A 24,416-nucleotide genomic window follows, 5' to 3' on the forward strand; every position below is an offset into this window, starting at 1 on the left:
TTTTACACTTTGAATCTCAGCATTTTTATGTATTTTTCTTTTTGAACTAATGTTTCCATCTATTATAATATAAAAGTAGTAATCATTTTAATATTTTCCTTGAACAGACATTAAGGCAGGGATGGAGACAGAATAATGGCACGGAGGCTTTAGAAACAGACTGACATAAAAAGAGAATGAAACACCTGAGAGACAACAACAACAATAACTGTCACCTGCTGAGAGCATTTATCTTCAGAACACATTCTCATTCGATTGTTGTTGGACTTCAAACATGGCCACTGTAACTAGGACAGCCTCTGTGAATCCATGACAACCAAACATCCAAGCACAAACACACATCACCACCATGAGGACTTTTTTATTTTCATCATACAAAAACATTTAAATATGATTCTTGTTCTTTACAATGAAAAAATAAATATGTTGTATTTATAAATATTAAACAAATGCTTGTATTAAAGCAGGTCTTTACAGAAGTTTCTTTTTGATCCTCTTTCTCTAACACACAGGGGTTCAGATATTCAGAAGTAAACTGATAAGATAGTTTATTGATAATGGATGGTTTGTCTCAGCAGTTTCAGAGAGTGCGCCCCATGTACAGCGGCCAGAGTTTAGTCTTTCCAACTTTCCAGTCACGGTCTCAACGCTTAACTGCAGGTCTTTCCTTGTTCTCTACGCTCTCCTTTATAACAGATAAAAACGCCCCAAAAAATAACACTCAAATTAAAAATTTGAGATAATAAAAGGGACGGTTTCAGAGTGATAAGGTTTATGGAATCAGACTGGATCAGGTAGATCTAATCCACTTAACATCTAAAGAAAATTAACAAACATGAACTAGGTTTTCTGATGTTTGAAAGCCAACAAACGTGGCTCCAGATTATTTGGTTTAATAAAACCTCTGAACGTCTGAGCCCGGTGAGTCGTCTTAACGTCTCCAGCATTAAGATGTAAAGTGTGATGTAAGACTTTCTTCTCTGAGATGAAAACAGAACATCTTTCTGATCTGTGTACGTCTGTGCTCAGTTTATAAACACAAACTTTACATAAAACTGACACGAAAACAGGCCCAGAGTCCTACGGAGAGTCCATGATCAGCTCCTCTGGTTAAACCGCTCTGTTACTCCACCGTGATGTTGGCCACTCCGTGAACCTGAGTGAGCTGCTTACAGTCCAGAGACGCCAGTAATTTCCTCGGCCCGGGCAGCGAGGGGACGAAGTGCTCCGTCAGAGTCACGGATGCCCGGCTGCCGATATCTCTGAGGGGAGGACAGGAAATGACAGAAAACATCACACAAAGAGGAATAAAGACAGGTGTGAGGAAGTCACAGTGCGATAGAAAGTTCCCTTTCTCACCCGTAATGAATCTTTCGAGCCGCGAGAAGTCCGAGTCCCTCCACGTGAACTATGACGGATTTCAGCACCTGAGGTAGTGGGTTGGTGAATGAAATCTCTGCTGCCATCTTCTCCCCGACCACAGCCTTCCCGATTGGCTGCAGAGAGAAGAACTGAGTGAAACCTGAAGTCTGAATAATCTGAAAGGTATGAAATTCCAGAGGAACCATCCGTCTCACCTTCACGACCAGATTAGGCGTTCTGAGCCTGAAGCTGAACTGCGTGGCGAGGACCTGCTGGGTCTCTTTGACCCGGCCTGCCAGGGTCAGCATCAGGGCCGCCTGGTCTATCAGCTGATCTTTGTAGTCTTTGTACTCCAGGGTCCACTCTAAGGACTTTTCTGTTGAGGGAAATGAAACCTTTTCTAATATTGCTCTGCAAAAATATATCACATCTGAGTCATTTTAGTGATTTAGTAATTAGCTTGTGTGTGGCCTGTCTGTAAGGTCAAGTCAAAGTTTAAAGCACATCTAAAACAACGGATGTGCAAGACGAAGAACATTATATCAATAAAAAGCAAACATGGATTTAAAATAAATACATCAAAACACATTAAATAAGAGCACATAAAGGTTGGGACATCACCCTCATCTTGTTTTGAAAGTCACATACGAAGACTTCAAAGTTTTGTGTGTCTGAGCAGTTCTTCCACAGTGGAAGCTCAATCACATGATGCTTAAACTCCAACAAACCAGAGGTTTTTTTTCTATTTATTCTTGCAAGAATCTGGGTCAAATCTAGAGATTTATTGAGAACAAATATTGAGCAGAAAATTAGTATGAAATATCATCAGTCTTTGTCGTTGAAGCTTAACATCACTGAGCTGATATAAGAAATGTGACACATGTGGCATCAGTCATATCTGAAATATCTCTGAACTACATCAAACTGGTCCCATTTCAGAGATGAGACGTGCTCCAGTTAAGATATTTGAATATTTGGCAAAGGTTTCATCATATGTGGGTCATACTTTCTGCAGTGGTAACCTCTGGTTCATCCTGGATCCTGGGACTTTCAGGAGCATCTGTCATGTTGACCTCAGCACTCTGTATCTGGAGCACATACGTAAGTACAACAGCTCAGACAGCTACGACTGGGCCAGTTTTAAAGTTTTAAATAGAAGTCTGTGCTGTTTGTTGGGTTTTGGTTTAATTTAAAAGGAAGCTGTCACTGTATAAGTGACGTCCTGCTTAAATACGATGATGTGCATGCTTCTTCTAAACTGAGAAGAGCAACATGTTGGTTGATAACTGTCATTAGTAGGTATTTTGTTACTGTGCCTTTAAAGCTCCTATAAGGGGTTTAATCCTGGATATCAAACAGACTGAATCTAATACTGAAGCCTTTATTTGAGCCACTGAAACAAAGACGACTATTAAAGACGATATATTATTTTTAAATGCTCTAAAAAGATTTTTGAGGAATGTTAAATTTGTTGTTGAAAGACAGCAGGGTGAGAGGGCACACAGAGAAAAATCTGCAGAGGCATAAGATGTCCACAGGAGGGCGCAAAACCAAAACACATTAAAGTTCCTCACTGGAGCTTTAAGGAAGCATCAAACACCTTTTGTAACATTAAAATCATCTGATGGTGGCCCAGCGGTCTAAGCGCCCCACATACAGAGGCTACAGTCCTCGTTGCAGGGGTCGCCGGTTCGATTCCCCGCCGGTTGACCATTTCCTGCATGTCTTCCCCCACTCACTACTCCCCACATTTCCTGTCTCTCTTCAGCTGTCCTACAAAATAAAGGCAAAAAGGCAAAAATATAACTTAAAAAAAAAAATCATCTGATAGTACACAGACTTTTTAGGAAGAGGGATGTCTCTCACTTTTTTAAGCCCTGGCCTTTATCACCAATATTTTTCACATCATTAAATAAAATGTAATTAAATTGTATTTATTCTATTTGTTTCTGGTATTTACATTATCTTATTTTATTGTTTCAATTTTATTTAAAACATTTTTCTGATATTTATTATATATTATATATTGATATTATATTATTTTGTTCTATAATTTTTGTATTCCTGATATTTATACGATCTTATTTCATTTATTTTACATTATTCCATTCTATTATTACTGCTTTAAATATTTTTTTTCCTGATATTTATCTGAATAAGATTTTTTGGTTTGATTTCATTTGATTTTGTAATTATTATTTTGAAATTATTTGTATTTCTTTTTTTTATCTTTATCAAATCTTTTTGTAATTCTTTCAATTCATTTCTAAGCATTTCATATTGGGATCCTTTATTTTTGTTTTAGTCTTTAAACTGAGTTTAAAGGGATTCTTTTGTTTTACTGTTCTTGGCAGTTCTGTCGGATTGAGTCTGTCCTCTCACCTTCATTGGGCAGCAGGTCCACGTCCGTGTTGTCCTTCCTGACCGTGGCCTTGTGGACTCCGGTGTAGTACATGACCGCCACCTGGCTGTGCACCATCACCTTTCGCTCCTCCGAGCTGCTGTTTTTGAACACGATGGTCAGCTCTGCATCTTTTCCCATTACCGGTCCCTCTCCGTCCATCGTCACCTCCACGGAGACATCCTGAGCCGTGGGCGGGGAGAACGCCTCTGCTTTGGAGCCGTAGCTGCACGCCGTCTCCACCGCAATACGTTCCTGCTCTGAACCTGTGAGTATGACACGGTACGAACGTTATGATGAAACTGCTTTTGACTGGTGGTCTAATTCCATCAGGTGAGTACATAGGACTGATGTTAAAGGGATATTCTGTTTTTTTATAACGTTACACTCAAATAATGTCCAGTAAAAGTTTTTGTACTCGTTATTGACAGAATAAAATTGTTCTTATCAAACTACAGAAAGGATCCCAACAGAGACGGAACTTTTTAAGAGAGTAAGACCCTCTTTTTTTTAACCAGTAACATCTGTTACATCACTTTCTTTAAAGCCACCAGACTGCTGAAAGACACTGTTATCTTACTTCAGAGAACACAGGAGTTGTTGTTCTGCCTGGACTGATTTGTAAGGTTTTTTTTTTTACAAATCAGAGTTATTATTTAATCACCAAAATCACAAAATTACACAAACAAACAAACAAAAAAACAAACTTACTAACTGACTTGGGCAGCGGTAGATCAGCAACTCCTGTGTTGCTCTGTTGTTACAGGTTTTAGCGAGGGAACAGCTTTTACATCACTCTCTCTAAAGCCACCAGACGCCATTTACAAAAACAATAATTATGTCTTAATGAACACAGGAGTGTTCTGTCTACAGCTGCTTGGATCTGTTCTTTGTTGTGTCATAGTTAGTTTTTTTTTTAATCTTCACAAACTAATTTCAACAACAAAATAAAACAACAGAAACAAATTTAAAGGATGAGGCAGAAGTAGATCAGCACCTCCAGTGATCTACATTGTATATTCATCTTTTTAGAGCCACCCTTTTGCTTCATTGACAAACAGTTTTTTCCAACCTTAAGAAATACAAGAGTTGTTTGTCTATTGTTGCTTGGATTTATTTTTTGTTGTGTCATTGTTAGTCAAAGTAATACTGTATATAATCTTGAAAAACTGTCAACAACAAAATAAAACAACAGAAATAAACTGAAAGGTTGAGGCAGAGGTCGATCAGCAACTCCTGCTTCTCTGTTTTCTTTTCAAATGACTGTTCTGAGTGTGGGTACTGATGCAGATCAAAACCTTTGGTTCCTTTGAGTCATTTACATCCCATAATATGTTTAAAAATAAAGGGCCTATGATTAAAAACTCCTCTCACGGTGAGCATCTCTTTGTCTGTTTACCTTCAGGGTGTTTGTAGAGGTGTGTGATGTCCATGCGCTCATCAGAGCCGACAGCTTTGGTGCTGATAAAGTGGCCCACCGTCTTCTTCTCGCTGTAGATCATACTGAAGGTCCCTTCTGTGTTCCTCTGCCAGTAAATCTTATCACTGTTCACCTTCATGAAGAAGAAAAGAGAGAGAAAGAGAGAGGAGGATGACATTGAAGCTCTGAACAGATGGGAAGCATCATGCTGTTTTTGATGTACTCCATATGGCTCATTATTAAAACACCGCACACATAAAATCTTTCGACATAAAATGACGAGTGGAGCTCAGATGTTCACTCCTGGAGGTCGAGTTTGTTATCTCTGAGAGAAAGTGTTCTCTTGAAGTGAAAAATCCACAAACCTCAGCAAAGACAAACGGAGCGTCGTGTTTGAGGAACACCTGACCGTTACGGATAGCAGCGAGGGAGGCGGGGCCACAGCGGAAGGTCCCCTGGCTGGTCTCCTGAGGCGTGGCGTCCACAGCCTGCCAGCCTCCGTTACCCGCAGGTAAGTCGGGTCGAGCCATCCAGCAGTCGTTCCAGACGTGGAAGTTCCTGCAGGAAGATACACAAAGGTCAGATTTTATGACCTCGAGAGTAACACATCTGAGGGTCCTTCTGAATCAACACACTCCACAACAACCTCAGAACCTTCAGACCATCAAGACGAGAAGAAAACTACTTTTACAATGTTTGTTTGATAAATGGAGGTCTATGAAAGAAGATTAGAGACACTGGTGTTTTTTTTTTTTTAGCTCTGACCTTCTTCACGGAATGTTCCATTTGTTCTCAGACTGCTGTCTCCTGCTGACACCTGATTGGTGGATACTACTCAGACTACAGACAGAGACCAGAACCCTTCTCAGACTAAAGTCCAGACCCTGAGATCCAGATTCAACATGTATCTGAATCAGAATCTGTTACAGGTTAGTTGTAGCTGAAAGTAAAAAGCTTTGTCACGTCTGTCCTCAAGAGGAGAAGAAAACTACTTTTACAATGTTTGTTTGTTGAATGGAGGTCTATCAAAGAGGATAAGAGACACTGATGGTTTTTTTTTTAAGGTCTGACCTTCTTCACGGAATGTTCCATTTTTCCTCAGAATTCTAGAATTCCGAGATCAAAGATAGAACTGTTCTAGAATTCTGTGTTTGATCTCAGAATTCTAAAACACCTGCTTTTGCTCTCCATACGGACTCTTTTTCTTGCTGACACCTGATTGGTCGATACTACTCTAGACTAGACTGCAAACATACTACAATCGGAAACCAGAACCAGTCCAGTACTGAAGCACAGGATGGGCTCTTTTTTTGACAGCTTGATCTTTGTATAAAAAAGCAGCACGCACCAGATGGAGTCTGTGTTGAAGTGCTCTAAAGGATCCATGTTCTCATCAAGGTAAACGTCTGTGGTCAGAGAGACGTCAGTGTCGTGAGCTGAGCTGTAGTTGGTCACCGTTCGACTGGGGATCCCTAAACAACGTAAAACTGAGAGAAGAAGAGAGAGAGAAGTTAAGTACCAGTAATCTGTGACACACACACCTGTCACACCTGCAGGTAAACTCTCTCTGACCTGTAGTGACGACACCGGCAAAGATCCAGCACTGCCCGTATTTAACAGCTGCCCCCTTGTTCTGATAGTGTTCATGCAGGATTTCCACACTCCCGCTCCACACTGTGGGACTGGTTCCAAGTGAATAGTCTCCAGACCAGTTCCCCTCCAAGACGCCGTTGTCGTCACGGGAGTTCACCTGGAGGAACGAAGACGGTGAGGCTGTGTGCAGAAATATCTTGTCTACATTTATCTTCAACGCTCTGACAGGATACTAAAGACTCCATCAGACGAAACCTCAAGACGTTGTTTTCAGGATGACAGGTGCTTCCACTGAGCTGAACTTTCTATATGATTGCTTCATATTTTAACCTTTGTTGAATCAGGAGTCGAGTATTATTGAGATTTCATAAATAATGAGTCTGCTTTCAAGTCCAGGACTAATTTATCCAAACAGTTCCCGCTGCGCTGGAGAAAAGTTGCTTGTGAAACCTGCTGCTTCTTCTTAGTTTCAGCTGCAGAGTCACTCAAATCTTAAAGAGCTCGTTTCTCATTCAAATCATTTCGTGCCTCGGATGCAAATACATCTCACTGTGAGTGCTTGAATTTTAATGTATGTGTCATTTATGCTTCACTGTAATTTCCCCTCCACTTCTGTTTCAGACTAAACTGTGTCTTGTCTTTGAGTCTATGTGAGGCTGAATGTCAGTGCAACGACTCTCTTTAAGAGAGATTTGTATTCACCATGAGACTCAAATGAAGGAGAAAGAAAGAAAGAAAGAAAGAAAGAAAGAAAGAAAGAAAGAAAGAAAGAAAGAAAGAAAGAAAGAAAGAAAGAAAGAAAGAAAGACCAGAGCATCCTAAGGGAAATATGAAGGTCAGTGAAAGAGAACCTCACCATGGCTGAAATGACTCGCACCACGCTAACCGGGTCTCCCCAACCGGACGGAGGAGTCTTACTCTCCTCCAGGATGAAGATGCAGGCGTCAAGGATCCTGTCATCAAACTGAAATCAGAAGAGAAAACACGTTCAGCTTTAACCGCTTGGTGTGGTCACTACACAACACGTGCTGAAATGCCCTCTCTGATGTTCCCATTAAACTTCTGCTGAAACCTGATCAGAGTCAGATTAAAGCTTGAGTGAGGAGTTTTTATAGCTCATAAAACAGACTGAAATAAAAACTGAGGTCTCTGAGTGATGCACAAAAAAAAAACCAAACACACTCTCAGCACGAGGATTCATTATTTCTGTGAACTCAGTTTGATGCCAGTGTGTCTTTCAGAGTGATGATGTGCCGGGGGCGACCGGGGGGTATTACCAATACTGAAAGTATCAGGTTATCTATAAATGTATTATTTTGTTAGCTAATAAATGAACTGTCCTTTGCTATAACTTAACTTAGTAAAATGTGTTTTCATTTAATTACTTAAATTTGTTCATGTTGAGTTCTGCTCACACTACACAGACAGCTTCCCTCTCTTTACACACACACACACACACACACACACACACACACACACACACACACACACACACACACACACACACACACACGGCTTGTCCCGCCTGGCCTCCAACCGTTTCTCTTTCCAGTCTGTTTCTAATCTTCTGACAAAATTCAGCACCAATAGAAAAGTTAAAGACACAATAACATCGGACTTCCACCAGATACGTGTACGGTCTCTGATCTGATGTGGTCCAGCCCCAGTTTTCAGAACGCAGCACGGAGCAGGACCGCCGGACAGCTGGAGTCATGTAACCGAGGTTTTCCCGCGGTAATTACTGAATCAAGGATTGTCCTCCTCCTCTCCTCATCCATGTTGTCTTTCTGGTCCTCTGAAAACCTCTGACCTGTTGACTCCAGGCCTGGCTCCGCTCATCATGATGGTTTGTTGTTGTAGTTAAGGGAAATTTGATCTGGTGATAACACAGAGTGTTTTACTCTGAAAGATATCCAGATGCTTTTATTTTGTTTTGGTGCCTGACTTCCTGTCCCGCTCCATCTGCTCTGTTGAGGTTGACGCATCATGCTCCGGCATCCAGCAAAAATAGAAGTCTTGTGTATCTGATGCTGAGAGCTTCGACCTGCCGGACCAGAGACGCAGCTGGAACGCAACAGAGCGGATCCAGTGGAAGTTAACACATTTACTAGAATAGAAACCAGAAATCAGATCTGGTGCTATGACGGATGGGATACAAACCGGCCACTGATCTGGGGCCTGATTTGCCATCCCCGACGGTCGTTGGGGATGGCAAATCAGGCCCCAGATTGTGACCTGGTTCTAGGCACGGTGCAGCCGATTATTTGTCGAAATAATCTTCAAGTGTGTGATGTCAATACCATTATCTTACTGCTCCAAACCAAGTTGGAGATGCTCCGATTTGGAGTCATGAATATGAAACATGTTGATTTTTACGATTACAGGCCGGGGAGGCTTCAACAGAATATTCACAAAAAAACAATGAGAGGAGCAGACTCTGCAAACATTCTTTTACAGCTCACAAACATGGCAGTTAACGCAAATACAAACCTTTTTTTTTTTCTGAAATCATATTCTCCATTTTTTCTTTCTGCGTGACAGAACACACAGCTGGCTGACGATGGCTATCGTCCTCTGGGTTTATTTATCTTCTGAAGTCACATTTAATCATGTGAGCTCCTGTGAGATCTCCTGTCTGTGAAATCGTGACCACAAACATTGAGTGTGTGGAGTAGCGGTCTTAAAGAGTCATCCGGAACTGTGTGTTTAGAGGATTGTCCTCGTGTGTGTGCTCTCCAAAGGTTTTAAAATCGGTGAAGATCTAAAAGTCGTCTTGTGTGCTAGCTTAAGTGGTGAGATGTATTAAAGGGCCAGAGGGGGCGCTACATTTGTCAGAAAACTAATGTTACTTGTTGCATCTTTACCTGTCCGTAGTTCCACGTCCGCACCCCGATCTGGTCCTGCGTGCCGTAGTACATTCGTCCGATGTCGTTCAGGACGTACTCCTGCCGCTCCTCCTCAGAGTCCATGAAGACTGTGTCATCTGAGGACAAATCAGAGCGACATTAAAGTGAAAACACATCTCACCCTCTGTTAATGATGTAGTTTTTGGTCTAGTGCACATGTTGTGTCTGCAGTTTGTGTTTCGTTCCTCCGAGCTGCAAACAGAGCGTTTTAAAACACAGCACTGCTGTAGGCGTTCAGGTATTCATCAAAATATTGATGCTCATTATTCCAGCACTTCTGTGTCTTATGAACATGTTTGCAGAGAAGGAGGTGGACGCTAATGCAGCCTTGTTGGGATAAAAAGCTTTCAGGCTGATGAAGGTCTGATGGATGACACAGCACACGACCATTAAGAGATGATGTGGATGTCTCATTTGTTTCTTTTGTGGCGTTTGCTCAGAGGGATAGTTGGAGATGCTTTACAAAAAAAAGAGTTAAAGGTGATCGACATCGCTCTCATCTCCCTGCAATCAGTTAAACACAAGCTAAAGCCTGTTAGCTAGGATTAAGAGTAACCAGCCTGTCTGACAGACGGGAACAAATTCAGCTTATCTCAACACTGAGGCTCACATACAAACATCATCAAAGCTTCAGTTTAAGAAGACATGAGCTTAAAGACAGAACACCAGAAGTTAAAGAGTTTTCTTTAATTTGAAAAAAAAAAAAAAAACAGAATTTAGAAAAAGTGTTTCACAAACGACCAATCACGCCTTCAGGGCCTCATGGGATCGTCTCATTCTGCGAGTTAAGTTGCTTCACACAGCGAATGAGAGCGATCTGTAACGGCTGCCAGCTTTCATAAAAAGATAGTCCAGATTTGTTTTCTCTGTCTGGTGCAAATAAACTGAAGTCTGTGTACACACAAAGGACCGGACTCTCTAAAGGACTGTGCTGCTTTTACTCCTCCTAAACCTGAGTGCAGCAAAGGGTTAAATGCACAACAATCTGTGCTGCAGAACAGGTAGTGTCCCTGTGCATCAGGGCTGTTTGCTCAGATTTTAATGTGACATTGTGCAAAATTGGCCCCTTCTATGGTAATGAACCTCACTGCAAAAACGACCGACTCACAAAGGCTGGCTTTAACAGCTACGCACAGCTAGAGCGACATTTTAATCCTCTTTTGAGAGTTGGTGGGAGCTGATGTAGTGATACCATATGTGTACTTTAATATTGCTTTGGACATAATAAGCAGTTAAATCAGTCAGGTAGCTGCAATCCAAGATTCAACCCTGGGACATGTGGGCACAGCTTTCCGTATGTGCTGAGACGGAGTTTTTACGCTGGACGTGTTTTGATCGAGCTGCTCTAGCTGAGAAAAAAAGCTTTGTTAACAATACAGTCTGAGTCACATCTGTCATGAATCAAATCCACCATGAACTGATAAAAAGTGTCCTCTACTGACTCAGCTCATCGTCTTTAGGGGGACAGACTTCTGCTCAGTCAGGATGAGAGCGCGCAGCTCAGCTTTGTGCAGCAGAGAGAGAAGATGCTGACAGCTCATCTCGCAAAACAAGAGCAAACTGCATGGAGCTGCAGAACTTAATGGGCGTGTTTGCACTTGAATATTATTATAGAAACATGTTTTGTGAAGTGGACCTTGATACGTAGCAGACAGCGGGGGCTAATGTTGAGCATTTCTTGGAGTTTTAGTGTCTGCAGCCCATCCTTAGTGAGTTTTCTGGAGCTCTCACAGTGAGTGACTGATCAGTGACGTGAATCACGCTTGGTGGAGTTTCTCTGCTTAACACTCTTCAATGCACACCTCATTTCTATTATGTTTCCTATTGTTGTTGTGAAATTAGTTATGGTTATATTAAGGAACAATTAAGGAGCATATCACCTCCTCTTGCATGCTATTCCCTGAAATATGGAGTATTTCAAGTTTTGAGAGCACGTCTGACACAGATCCTCTTGCTGTGAGGTGCATGTGTGCAGGCTGAGTCAGGAGCTCATGTGTGAAAGGGTTTTTGGTTCAGTTTACCTTCACACCAGGGGTTGAACAGCATCCAGATGTCATTTGCTGGGTCGTGCGTGGAGATGGCCTGGCCGCTTGGACAGCTCGTCTCCACTTTGAGTTGATATCGACCGATGAGCGCTGTGGGCGGAGAGTTCACCGACAGCTTGATCTTTTTGTCGTCTTTCTTCACCACCGCAGCCTCCCATCGACCATCCTCCAGATCCTCCACCAGCGGGATGATGACGTGGGTTCCCTTTGCAACAGTTGGCAGAGAGCCTGCGAGCATGACAGGACACACTGATCACACATGAGGAACACACAGCGGGTTAAAGCTCCTGTTGTTCAGGCAGAGCCCAAAGTGAAGCAAACACCTGCCACACCTGCATTCCAACCTCACTCACCTGGAGGATGTTTGAGTACATAGAAACCAAACATACACACACACACACACACACACACACACACTCACTGCATGTCTGTGCAGCTGTACTCTAGAATGAATCTTTGGCAGCTTTTAGCGTCTGATGTTGAAGGAAACTGTTGTGCCTGTGCTCCCTCAGCATAAAGAAGAATAAATGAGAGGGAAACCATCCAAACTCAGCGTCTGTCTTAGTGTCTATGAAAGAAACTCATCTCTTCAGAATCGACATACTCTGTTAGCAGCCATTGTGTAACCAGCGGTTATAATGATCATCACAAGAGAGGTTTCCAGGCCAAGACTTTCTTTTGTGTGCAGCAGTCATTGTTCACAGCCTGACTCACATCGTAGGAGGTGAAAATGAAAACTTGACGATGACGTCAAGTTTTTAGGTGCACTGAAATGAAATCAGATCTGTTGATGAATAAAAAGCTCGATCTGTGTCAGATGTGCTCCCAGATTGCTTCATAGCCAATCTTTGATCCCATCTGCTAATGTCTGATGATGCCTCTTTGAACGGTCACCAGCTTCACTGTATTTCAAATGCAATCACCTGTTAGTGATAAACCTGCAGCCATAATGTCCTGTATGTACGCTACAGTATTTACAGTCCAGTTAACAACATCAGGAGCGACCCTGTGTTCATGAGGGAAGAGAGCTCATTCATCTGTTTGTGTCGAGTCTCAGTTTCACTGTAAACAGTGCGTTCCACAGAGGCTTCACTCTGGCTTCCTTCAGCGGTATGAACATGAAACAGAAACTGATGTTCTTGTGATGTTCTTGAAATGAACGGGTCTTAAGTTTGCTGAAATAACAACATCATGATGCAGATTAGTCAAAAGTCAAAAGTCAAGCTTTGTCAGGTCTTTCCTCAAGAGGAGAAGAAAACTACTTTTACAATGTTTGTTTGTTGAATGGAGGTCTATGAAAGAGGATTAGAGACACTGATGTTTCTTTTAGCTCTGACCTTCTTCACGGAATGTTCCATTTGTTCTCAGAAATCTGACATAAAAGACAGACCTGTTCTGGAACTCTGTCTTTGATGTCAAAATTCTAGAACACTTTGCTCTCCAAACAGACTGTTTTTTCCTGCTGACACCTGATTGGTCAATACTATTCAGACTACAGACAGAGACCAGAACCCTTCTCAGACTAAAATCCAGACCCTGAGATCCAGATTCAACATGTTTCTGAATCAGAATCTGTAGTTACATGATAGTTGTAGCTGAAAGTAAAAAAGCTTTGTCAGGTCTGTCCTCAAGAGGAGAGGAAAACTACTTTTACAATGTTTGTTTGTTGTATGGAGGTTTATGAAAGGATTAGAGACACTGATGTTTTTTTTTAGGTCTGACCTTCTTCACGGAAGGTTCAGTCTTTTTCTCAGAATTCTAGAATTTCTAGACGAAATACAGAATTGTTCTAGAATTCTGTCTTTCATCTCAGAATTCTAGAACACCTGCTTCCCACCCTGACGGTGGGATCCATCATTTGTGATGCGTTCCAGGAAGTCAGGAAATCATAACAATAAATCAATAAATGTAAAGTCTCGTGTTCTTATCTATCCTTTCAGTAATGAAGTCCTGCTACAGGCCTGGTGGAGGACTTCTGCTGTGAAGTCTGGATTCGCAGGGTTTGTGGTTGTGTTAAAGTGTTATTCTTACACTTTTGCATGTGTTTATAAATTTGCATCTATTAAGCATTTGCAGCGTTTGATCGTCTGCACTTGTGGACCACCGTTCAGAAAACTTCTTATGCTGGAAACTAAAGACCAACAGGTTCAACATTTTCTCAGGAGAGGGTAAATAGAGTTTAATCCTGGCAGACTTTCCCTTCATCAGTCACCACTCCACTTATCAGCCCTGCTTGATATCTACCTGTATTAGACCTGTTCCCCGACCTGCCAGAACCTGCCTGAGAACTCTCTTTTGTAAAATCAAGTCATGGTGCCTGTATGCCTGTATCCATCTGCATGTGTGTCCCTCTACAGCTGGATCCACTCCATACTGTGACAAACACATAATCTCTGCCAAACCTCAGACTGGCTCAGGACCCAAACCAGATATTCTCTTTGTTTAGCTTGGGAGAGGTTGATGAGAACGAAACTCCTGCAGTTTGAGCTCGGAGTGTGGAAATCGTCACCCCTCCCTGGCTGTGATCCTCCGTCCTCTGTGGGTGTGAGCATGTCTTTGTTTGCTGTGTTTACAAAAGTCTTAACAGAACCGAGTCACCGTGCTGCGATTTCAGGATGACAAAAGGCTTGTAAGTGTGTAAAAGCCTTTATCCCCTTACAAAGAAATGAATGAATCAGAAACACTGGATCATGGAGATAGAGTGCCAGACCAGGCAATAAAGCAAACGCCTTTTTCTTTCCTACTGAATCACAATCAGAAATATCAAAATAATGTCAGTTTGCCCGTCCCCCATGACGAACCTCTGCTCATTCAAAAAGTTTTCCCAAAAAAACTGTTCTCTCTGTTCTGCTAAAAATACAGGTTTAGTCTTTCTTTAGTCCCATTTGACAAAAAGACAGAGTTAAGAGACAAAGTGATTTTGGTCAATTTTCAAAATAATAATTTGTTCTGCAAACGTGAAATGAGGAACCTACAATCAAAAATGTCACTACTGGACGAACTGGGACAGTTGGTTAAAGACGGTAAAAGAAATGTCTTTTAGTATCAACTATTGTCTTTATGTGTGTCGATCAAGCGGCAACCTCCGGTCTAAAAATATGAGTCCAACGCAGAAGTGTTAAAAGCCCCAGTTCATCGAGGATCCACTTGAGGCTGGCTCCGAAAGTACCGGAAGTCACATACACATGAATGGGAAAAAGACGATCTTTACAGCAGAAATAAACATGTTTACAGCCTGGTACAAAAGACGAGTGTAGTCTGGATAGCTCATTTCTCAATGTGCTCTCACTGTGAGGGGGGTGATTTTTTTTTTTACGTGGTAGTTTTGAAGATATTGAGATTACTAGTCTTCCAATGAGAGGCACAGCTGCCTGCTGGAACACTGCAGCTGTTGGCTAGGAGGCTCAAACTCCGCCTCTTTACGTCACACTGGCTCGACAGAAGCAATATGGCTCCCACCGACGATTGGTCTCAAAACAGCTCTTCAGAAACAGATGGGTGACGTCACGGATACTACCTCCATATTTTATACAGTCTATGGTGTCAATTTAGTATTTTTAAATTCATTTTTGATATTAGAACACTATTTGGGTGGAGTCTTCAAATAAGCTCACTGAGTTTTCTGCCTCTTCTTGCACAGTATATTATTGATCTTTGCTCTTTTTTTGTGTGTATTTTTCTTTAATTGTGCAAATAAATAAACATAAACATAAACATGTCAGTGGTTAAATGAGTCAGTGGATCTGGATCAGGAGGAATAATCAGTTGCAGACCAAAGCAGAGTCAAGAGATAACTGTTGATCTCTTCTCTTTCCTCATGAAAACAGGTGAGTAGGGGAAGTAGAGCGTGCAGCCTAACCCTGGCAGGATAAGCTTTAGCCCAGACAGGCTGCAGAAACACAGCATGCTTGCTATGCTACGATAAGATGCTGCTGACTGTAACTACTGCTGAACAGATGTAAAGCACGATGCAAACACATACATTTCCCTAAATGTGTAACTATCCATCCCTCACTGAGCTCCCCTCTTACTCAGAAGTCAAAATATTTACAACATTTCTGAGGCAGATTGTGTTGAGTGACTCCCCGCTGTGAAAAACCCTCCTGATACCACTGACATCAGGGACTTTCATCTTCACCCTCAGAGGAGGAGAAACAGCACCAGGTGAGACGCTCACAACAACTAAATTGTCAACTTGCCGTTCAATCTTCTGCACACTTTCAATCTTTGAGGTGTTGTGAAAATTGCAGCCTCTCTGAGTTTGAGCTCTGAGGCATTGCTGCCTTCTCCTCGAATTATAAAGAACAGCAGTGTTTCAGATTGGGCTGTGATTAGCTCAGGGTACAGTCTTTGGACTGAGTGCAGCACTCTGTTGTACTCTGCTTGAACTGAGACTCCAGCAGAAAACATCTCTTTGTTGTTATTTGTGTTTTAAAATGTAATATCCATCATGTCTGGAGTGGTGGAGGGATTTTCAGAGGACTAAAGCTGGCTCCATGTGCTGCTGCTGTCGTCCTCCTGCTTATTTCTGCTGTGACAGACGGACTGAGTGATTATTCATGACCAGTTTTTATATATTGTTGTTTTTGTTGCTGTTGTTGTTGTTGCTTTGCTGACACCAAAGCCAACAGCTTATTTGTGTTGTCATTTGGAATCATCTACCAGTCAGGGTCCGGGAGGCAGACACCCTCTCTACTTTTAAGAGTAAGCTTCTAACTTTCCTTTTTGATAAAGCTTATAGTTAGAGCTGGATCAGGCTTGGACCAGCTCTTAGCTATGCTTAGACTGATACACTGGGATCCTGTCTTTCCCTCTCTCTCCTCTGTCTGCCTGTCTCTTACTTTAACTCTCCCTGTCCGATTAAAGTTACTAACCATAGACCTTCCTTGAGTCCCTGAGCTCCCTTGTCTCGTATGTTCCTCTGGATCTGTGCTGCTGTGGACGTGCCAGACTCCTGCTGCTACAACTACTACTATCCGTCTCACCACTATCATCTCTCTCTCTCTCTCTTCGTCTCCCTCTATCCCTCTCTCCAACACGGTCTCAGCAGATGTGTGTCTAACATGAGTCTGGTCCTGCTGGAGGTTTCTGCCTGTTAAAGGAAGTTTGTCCTTGCCACTCGCAAACTTGCATGTCCACAGCAGCAGGCTGTGTATGGCAGAGATCCAGAGGAACCTACGAGACAAGGGAGCTCAGGGACTCCAGAAATCTCTAAGGTTAGTCCTTACTTTTTTTCTTGTGATATCTTTAAATAGGGAGGTTAAAATCTGCCTTTGTTAGATCAGTGTAGCTTAAATTAACCGTAGTGAGATATTTCAACAGCATGATGATTTTGCGATGTTATGGTTCCTGCCTCTTCTGTTGGATCTTGTTTTTCCTTTTAATATGTTTTCTGTTTGGACTCTGAGTCAAAATAAGCTCTTTATTTTTTCCCCTTTTGTTTACACATTAAAGTTATTCCTGCATTAGTGTCCTCTCTCCTCACCAAGTGTAATAATCTCATTTACTTCTTCTGCATAAAAGCCTCCATTCATTGAGCCGTGCATGTTTCCTCAGTATTAGACACAGGGTCAGATTTTCCTCCCTGATTGATGCACGCAGCCATTCTGTTACAGACACGTAGTAATTATTATCTTCAGGCTCCGCTGGTTATCACACACTGCTGTAATTACAGGATCTATATTTGTCTTACAGTGGCAGAGGCAGCACAGATGAACTATGGGTAAACAGGTGGCTGCTGAGGCTGTGACAGTTGTTCAGGCGAACTTGATGCTGTGAATTGGAGCTGGTTTTTAGTAAGAGCAGGGCCGAGGAGCTTAGCAACCAGGGCTGTTCCCATAGCAATAGTAACCAAAAAATCTCTCCCTCTAATCTGCTCCCTCTCTATCTTCCTATAAATCCATCTCATCCATACACTGCTCACACACGAGCCACCAAATTAACACGGCGAGGCTCCAAACAGTCCTGCTGGTGCGTCGTCTTTCCTCACTCAGACAAAATGAAGACGGGAATAATCACAAATATACAGTGTGTTGAATATTAAAACTGTTCAAGTTCATTATTATTATTATCCAAAATACACACAACACACTCAAGAGAAGATAAAGAATTACTACATGGAGGTGGTTAGAAAGCAGTGAGTGCATCAATGAGTCAGGTAAAGAGGTGCGCAGAGGAAAAGTAAGATAAGCAACAATTAGAAGACAAGATCACATTAATAAAAGTAGACATTAATAATAAAAGTGCACAATTAAACACTCACTCACAGCGCTGACGACACGCCGTTTAATGTGGACACCTTTATGAACCAGAGTTTAAGGAGGAAATGGCGACTCAATGCAAAGGAGAGATCCTGAGTTACCCGGTGGTGCGGGTGTGTAAACTGCAAGCTAACGTCTACGAAACGAGAAAACTATTCCTGTCAAGTCAGACTTTGTAACAACAGCGCTACTGGACCATTGGGAATTAAGATATACCAGCAGGACTGCAGTCTGCAGCGTCCACTGCCGTGCTAAACGATGAAGTTTGTTGCCGCTTTCTTCACTTTTTAGAAGTTAAATGTTTACATTACGTGAGAGATTTGGCCCCATCTGCAGAAAGCTGTTGCCTAGCTTGCTGCTGTTTCTCATTAAAAGGACTGAGCTGAGAGACTTCCATTTTTGCTGGTACAATGATGCGTAACTCATACGACCCCACTTCAAAATACTGAAATATCCCTTTAATCTTGTAACTGGGATAAATTAAGTTTTGGCACGTCTCGTTTTTGTTCTGGGTGTTCTGAAACAACGGTCAGAGGGAAGGAGATCAAACTCCTGGGAGTCTAGCGTTTCTTTATCCACACACTTATGGTGAATATCATGCAGCTTGGTTTGTTGCACCTTGATCACCTCACCTGCTACTTCAACAAGCTCTGCCAGCCTAATAATAGACACTGAGAGACAACCAAACCAAGCCACAGTGCAATAAGTGAGGAAAGACTGTCTAAAGCACTGATAAGTCTTTAGAACATCCCACACCTGGAACGAGTCCATCTTTCCTTTTTACAAACAGCTGCAGTGAGTCATCAATAATGTTTCTCAGGTATTTATAATCGGAGAGGATCTCAACATCCTCATCCTGGATGACAGTAGAAGCTGAGCTCAACTACAGTACGACCAAACTCCACGTGGTGAGAGCAGATGGTTCTGGAAAGAGTTGTGAAGCTGCACAAAAACTGCAAGACTGCTCTTTCTACTCTACTCTGGAGTCGGCTGTCTTTGTGTGGAACACAATTATTTGTGCTCCAACCAACCAGAAGTATTTTGCAATATTTGTCTTTTTTTTTTTGTTTGTTTTTTTGGTGATAAGTCAGGAAGTTAAGTCACATGGGACCTGCACTCCGGAGCTCATGCTGGGTTAGACTTTGTTGCTCCTCATTTGATGGTACAAAATATAAAACATCTCCAAACTGAGGAAACAGAAGGTATAACTCTTATTAATCACCTGCAGGTTGTCGTCTGAAGATACACTGATGACTCTGACTCACCTGTTTTCAGCTCCAGGTGAAGCTTGTCTGTGTTCGGGTCGAACGGTCTCGATAATGTGATCCACATCTGGAAGGTCTGTCCTCTGCGGATGATGAAGTTCTCACTCTGGTACAGATCCGTGTGGTGCTCTTTGCGGTTTGCCTCTGTTTTACTTTTCATGAGGTTGATCGATCGCACGTTCAGGAGGAGTTCTTTAAGAAGAAAACAAACATGTCATGTGTTTGTAGGATTAATCAACGTGTGAGCATTCAGAGGCTTCACTTACCGTTCAGTGGTTTTTCGTCAGACGCCGGTTTCTCTCCTTCGTCCTTGTCATCTACGGTTGTGACCAAAGTTTCTGTGACATCTTCATCCCTTGCTTTAGGACAGCAGCACGGGCAGACTTTACGCAACCAACGCTGACATGCATTGTCTTTAACGTCCTCCTCCTCAGGTTCTTCCTTCTCCAACTCTTCGTCCGTGTCATCTCCAAACCCGAGAGTGACGGACGGAAAGCGACCCACGGCAGACCGGTCTCTGATCGAACGTGTGGTGTCTACAGGCATCCTGAGGAGAGAGGGAGCACAATGAGGAGATGTTGAGCTTTGCAACCCATGATGCAACAGTTCACTAGAAGATAACTCTAAGTCTTCAGTCGCTGCAAAGTGCTCTACACAACCCAAAATGTCGCATAATCAAACTCCGACTGAAGTCGATCCGTCTTCCAGTGACCCTGTTTGAGGAATAAAAAGCCCTGAATCCTTCTTATCACCACACCACTGTGATGTAGGCTGCTGACAGTCCCATTATGGCTTCGACACAACAACGTGTTTCACTTTGTGAGAGGTAGACGTTTTTAATCGAGTCCTTTGTGAGCGTGTGAATGTAATGTTCAGCTTTGTCAGTTTGAAGCAGGAACACAAACCCAGTGCAGAGTTTTAGAATGAGAGTCTGCTTAAATAAGACTTCCACGAGGACGGACGATGATTGCTGAAACTCTTTTTGAGTTATTGCAGACGTCAGACAGTGCTGTCGTTAGACTCAAACAACAATTGACTCAGCATCCTGAGTTTGCAATGTTTACGGTATGTTTACGGCACGTTTACGGTATGTGTACAGTACGTTTGAGGTATGTTTACAGTATGTGTACAGTATGTGTACAGCAGGTTTGTGGTATGTTTACAGCACATTTACAGTATGCTTACGGTATGTTTACAGTATTTAATGGTATGTTTACAGAAAGTTTACGGTATGTGTACAGTAGGTTCATGGTATGTTTAGGGCACGTTTACAGTATGTTTACGGTATGTTTACAGCACGTTTACCGTATGTTTACGGTATGTTTACAGCACGTTTACCGTATGTTTACGGTATGTTTACAGCAAGTTTACCGTATGTTTACAGCACATTTACGTGTATTTACAGCACGTTTACAGTATGTTTACAGTACGTTTGCGATATGTTTACAGCACATTTACGGTATGTTTACAGCACGTTTACAGTATGTTTACAGCACGTTTACGGTATGTTTACAGCATGTTTACAGTATGTTTACAGCATGTTTACGTTATGTTTACAGCACATTTACAGTATGTTTACAGCAGGTTTACAGTATGTTTACGATATGTTCACAGCATGTCAATAGTATGTTTACATTATGTTTACAGCACGTTTACAGTATGTTTATAGCACGTTTAAGATAAGTTTACATTATATTTACAGCATATTTACGGTCTGTTTACAGTATGTTTATAGCACGTTTAAGATAAGTTTACATTATATTTACAGCATATTTACGGTCTGTTTACAGTATGTTTATAGCGCGTTTAAGATAAGTTTACATTATCTTTACAGCAAGTTTATGGTACGTTTACCGAATGTTTTTGGCACCTTTTACTGAATGTTAATGGAGCATTTAGGGTGTTTACAGCACTGCAGTAATTCCAACCCTAAGAGTAAATTACTATGGTATTGTGTTGTGACTAATCAGGATCAAGTAGTACACACAGCCATAACCATCCTCCTCTAATATTGCTGCTGTAACTCATAAAATGATTCTCCTTCCAAGCAGCGAGTCAGCTGACTGTCTGCGACCAGCAGGATCCAACTGGTTCTCAATTACAACCTGACGCATGAGTCAGGAGGTTTTCCTGAGAGGTGAGCACGTGCTCCGATTCACAAATGTTCTGTGGAGTAAATTACTCTCCTGAAGTTGTACAGATCAAAACACTGGGCTTTGTAACCTCTTGGCAGCAGAGACTGAAGTCAGATTTCTCAGGTGAGCTGTCACAGCGAATAGTTCATGAGTCTTGCAGAACCTGAGGGGATGCTTTAAATCCATGCTGTTCTCAGTTCTCCCCTCACTCTGATTTCACTGACTCAAGAAATGTTAGAAACCCACTCACACCTTTACTTTCCGGTGATTTGGTGACTAACTGCCTCTGATGAAGCAACTCCGTTTAACAATGAGCTCACTCCTATACATGAGCCAAAACGTTGAAACAGTTAAAGACTTTAGTGGGCCAGAGAACGCCTCCACCCAGTTCAGGATTGTGAGTCATGTAAATCACTGTCATACTTGACTAAATGTAGATTTTAGAAACATTAAAGAATCCAGTCTGAGCATGCAGACTGCTACAGTACGTGCAGTTCATGTAGTTTCTCATCTCAGCTGTTAAACATAGCTCACTGTGCACGGTTTAAGCCAAGGAGTGACAGAATGCCAGAGTCGGTTTACAAATAGAGTCTGAAGGAAAAACAGCAAATAATGATACTGTATAAATATATAATATAATATATATAATAAAAATATAAAATAAGAACAAAGAAATAATCTTTTTTACACTTTTTAGCTAAAACTCTTCACAGGAGCTGTAAAGTGACACAAAGGCTGGAGTCACACAAACATTTGCAGAAACAAAAGCACCACTGAGCAGAAATGCAAACTGGGAAGCTTCGGTATGCTGTGCATGATTACTGCAGGCAGGGTCAGGGTTCAGGTTCGAGCTCCCTCCAACTGCTCGAGTTAAAATAACTTCCATCAAACTATGAGGACAAACACTTCATGGATGTGTTTCTCTGCATGTGGTTCAGATTAGAGTCTGGTTAAAAATGTTTCAGACCCACCCACATGGATCAGTAAATCACTTCTCTGCAGCATCCAATAGTCTGTTAAAATAAAATGTTTGCAGCAAAAATAGACACGGAGAGGAGGAGGAAGAGGAGTCAGGGCCTTCATCAAGCTGCAGCAGTGAGAGCTCTGTGTGAACTCTGTGACCTTATGGTGATGATGACGAGATTGCAGATCCTGCTATTACCTCTGATTCTCATCACCTCGTTACCTGGTACAGAGCTACTGAGGACAGAGGCTGCTAATATTAAACTAGATTAATTCATTCATGAACAAGTTGATTAAGGTTTATGAAATTCCATGTACCTATACAGTATTAAAAACATTAATTTAGACTTTAAAAAATGCATAAAATGCAACAAAATCTTGTATTTATCTACTTATTTTTTTAATCAATGTCAAAATGATGTGATTGGGGTCTTATTTATTTCATCTTAGAGTTTTAAAAAATATTTTTATGATTTTATTTTGAAGATATGATAAGGCACTTCAATACAGCTCTGAACACTGAAGTAGATCAACCAATCAGAAAAAAAGGCTGACCCCCAAAAAAGGGTTCTCTCATGATCCAGTAGTGCTCTGAACATGTGCTCTTCTTTAAAGTGTCCTCCAGGAGAGTGCTGATCCATGAGCCCCCCTCGGCCCCACTCATGACATGACGCCCAGGGCCCACTCATCCAAATAAAAGCTTTCACAGGTTTTGATTCAACACTCGAACTCTGAAGTAAATCAACCAGTCAGAAAGAAGTCTGACCCCACAAAAAAAGGTTTAAAAAAAGACGGATACATTAATTTATCTATTAAGATAAAAATCAAGATAAAATCAACCCTGATTAATTAAATATATATATATATAAAATCCACAATTTATTGGAAAAAGATTTATAAAGAAAGGAAACATTATTTTGAAATTCATGCTAATTAAATAAAAATAATAATTGAATAAATGAATAGATTAATCGATGCAAGAATGTGTAGATAAATCTTTTGTCCTGCACTCATTAAATCTGAATTTCTTTACCATAGGTTTACGCTTTTGAAGACTTTTTTTTTTTTATCATTTTGTGAAAACCTGTTTATTGTCTGATTGCTTCAGGTTCTTCTGGTTTACAATTATTTATCAAATGTTTATTATAGATTTTCATGTTGGCAGCTCTCCCCCTCCGTACATTAGACCTGGCCCTCTCAGATCATAGTTCTCTCTCCATGTTGCAGACGTCTGCATCCATCATGCTTCATGACTGAAGCACTCACAGATCTGGAGAATTCAGTCACATTATATGGTCTCAGTTCGCTCTCATGATCCAGCAGCGCTCTGAACATGTGCTCTCCTTTAAAGTGTCCTCCAGGAGGGTGCTGATCCATGAGCCCCCCTCGACCCCACTCATGACCTGAGGCCCCGGGGCCACTCATCCAAATAAAAGCTTTCACAGGTTTTGATTCAACACTCAAACTCTCAATCTTCCACTCAACCCTGAGCCAATAAATGAAAATGTTTTGTTGTTGTTGTTTTGTTGGTTTGCTTCACTCAATTCAGCAGCAGAGAAAAAGTTGCTCTAGCTCCGAGTCATGTGTGATGAATAACATATATTCAGAGAGGACTGCCTGCAGACATCTCCAATCACAAAAATAAATTATATGTTTTATAACATAACGCTGCAGGGAGTGAAGAATGTAAAACCATTCAGGAAGCAACATCAAGTCAAACAGGATTAATCAGTCGAGAGAGCTGACACAGTGAACTCTGAGACTATCATCTGATAATAATCCTGTCCTCACAGGACGACACTGAATACTGTTAGGAAGAGTCTGCTTTACTATAAATCACTTTCATTGATCCAGGAGCTGCTCGGGAGACACATCAATAAATGACTCAACATAAAGTGATAAATCAAAAGAATAACAGATTTGAAAATGTGACAGAGCTGATTCAGACTCACTCAGTTCAGAGGCAGAAGAAATGTGAGAAAGCAGAGTGGAGGAGGAAATCTTCGCTTGGCAGAGTCTTTGTGTTTGACTGGATACAAGTTCAGACCTCTTTTAAATACTTATAG

General features: G+C 41.6%; 1 protein-coding gene across 1 annotated transcript; it reads right to left on the reverse strand.

Moving 5' to 3' along the window:
* On the reverse strand, window positions 1-24,366 carry LOC117832299 (protein-glutamine gamma-glutamyltransferase K-like). The gene is made up of 14 exons (XM_034711385.1): window positions 24,303-24,366; window positions 19,519-19,799; window positions 19,253-19,444; window positions 11,704-11,955; window positions 9,641-9,759; window positions 7,633-7,740; window positions 6,756-6,933; window positions 6,532-6,670; window positions 5,549-5,741; window positions 5,163-5,316; window positions 3,745-4,029; window positions 1,578-1,738; window positions 1,360-1,496; window positions 1-1,262 (listed from the first exon to the last, which is right to left on the reverse strand). The coding sequence occupies exons 2-14, from the start codon at window positions 19,796-19,798 to the stop codon at window positions 1,124-1,126; spliced, it is 2,337 nt and encodes a 778-aa protein (XP_034567276.1). The 5' UTR covers window position 19,799; window positions 24,303-24,366; the 3' UTR covers window positions 1-1,123.
* Window positions 24,367-24,416: the final 50 nt, after the last annotated feature.

Source organism: Notolabrus celidotus, chromosome 2 (genome assembly GCF_009762535.1).
Source record: "Notolabrus celidotus isolate fNotCel1 chromosome 2, fNotCel1.pri, whole genome shotgun sequence".
Classification (NCBI taxonomy): domain Eukaryota; kingdom Metazoa; phylum Chordata; class Actinopteri; order Labriformes; family Labridae; genus Notolabrus; species Notolabrus celidotus.

Bases quoted from the DNA above. Each gene is read 5' to 3' on its own strand.
- LOC117832299 (XM_034711385.1), bottom strand. From the start codon at position 19,798: ATGCCTGTAGACACCACACGTTCGATCAGAGACCGGTCTGCCGTGGGT. The intron at 6,671-6,755 runs GTCAGAGAGAGT...TTCTTCTCTCAG, and splicing joins TGCCGGTGTCGTCACTACAG to TTTTACGTTGTTTAGGGATC. The intron at 4,030-5,162 runs GTAAACAGACAA...TCATACTCACAG, and splicing joins CCTCTACAAACACCCTGAAG to GTTCAGAGCAGGAACGTATT.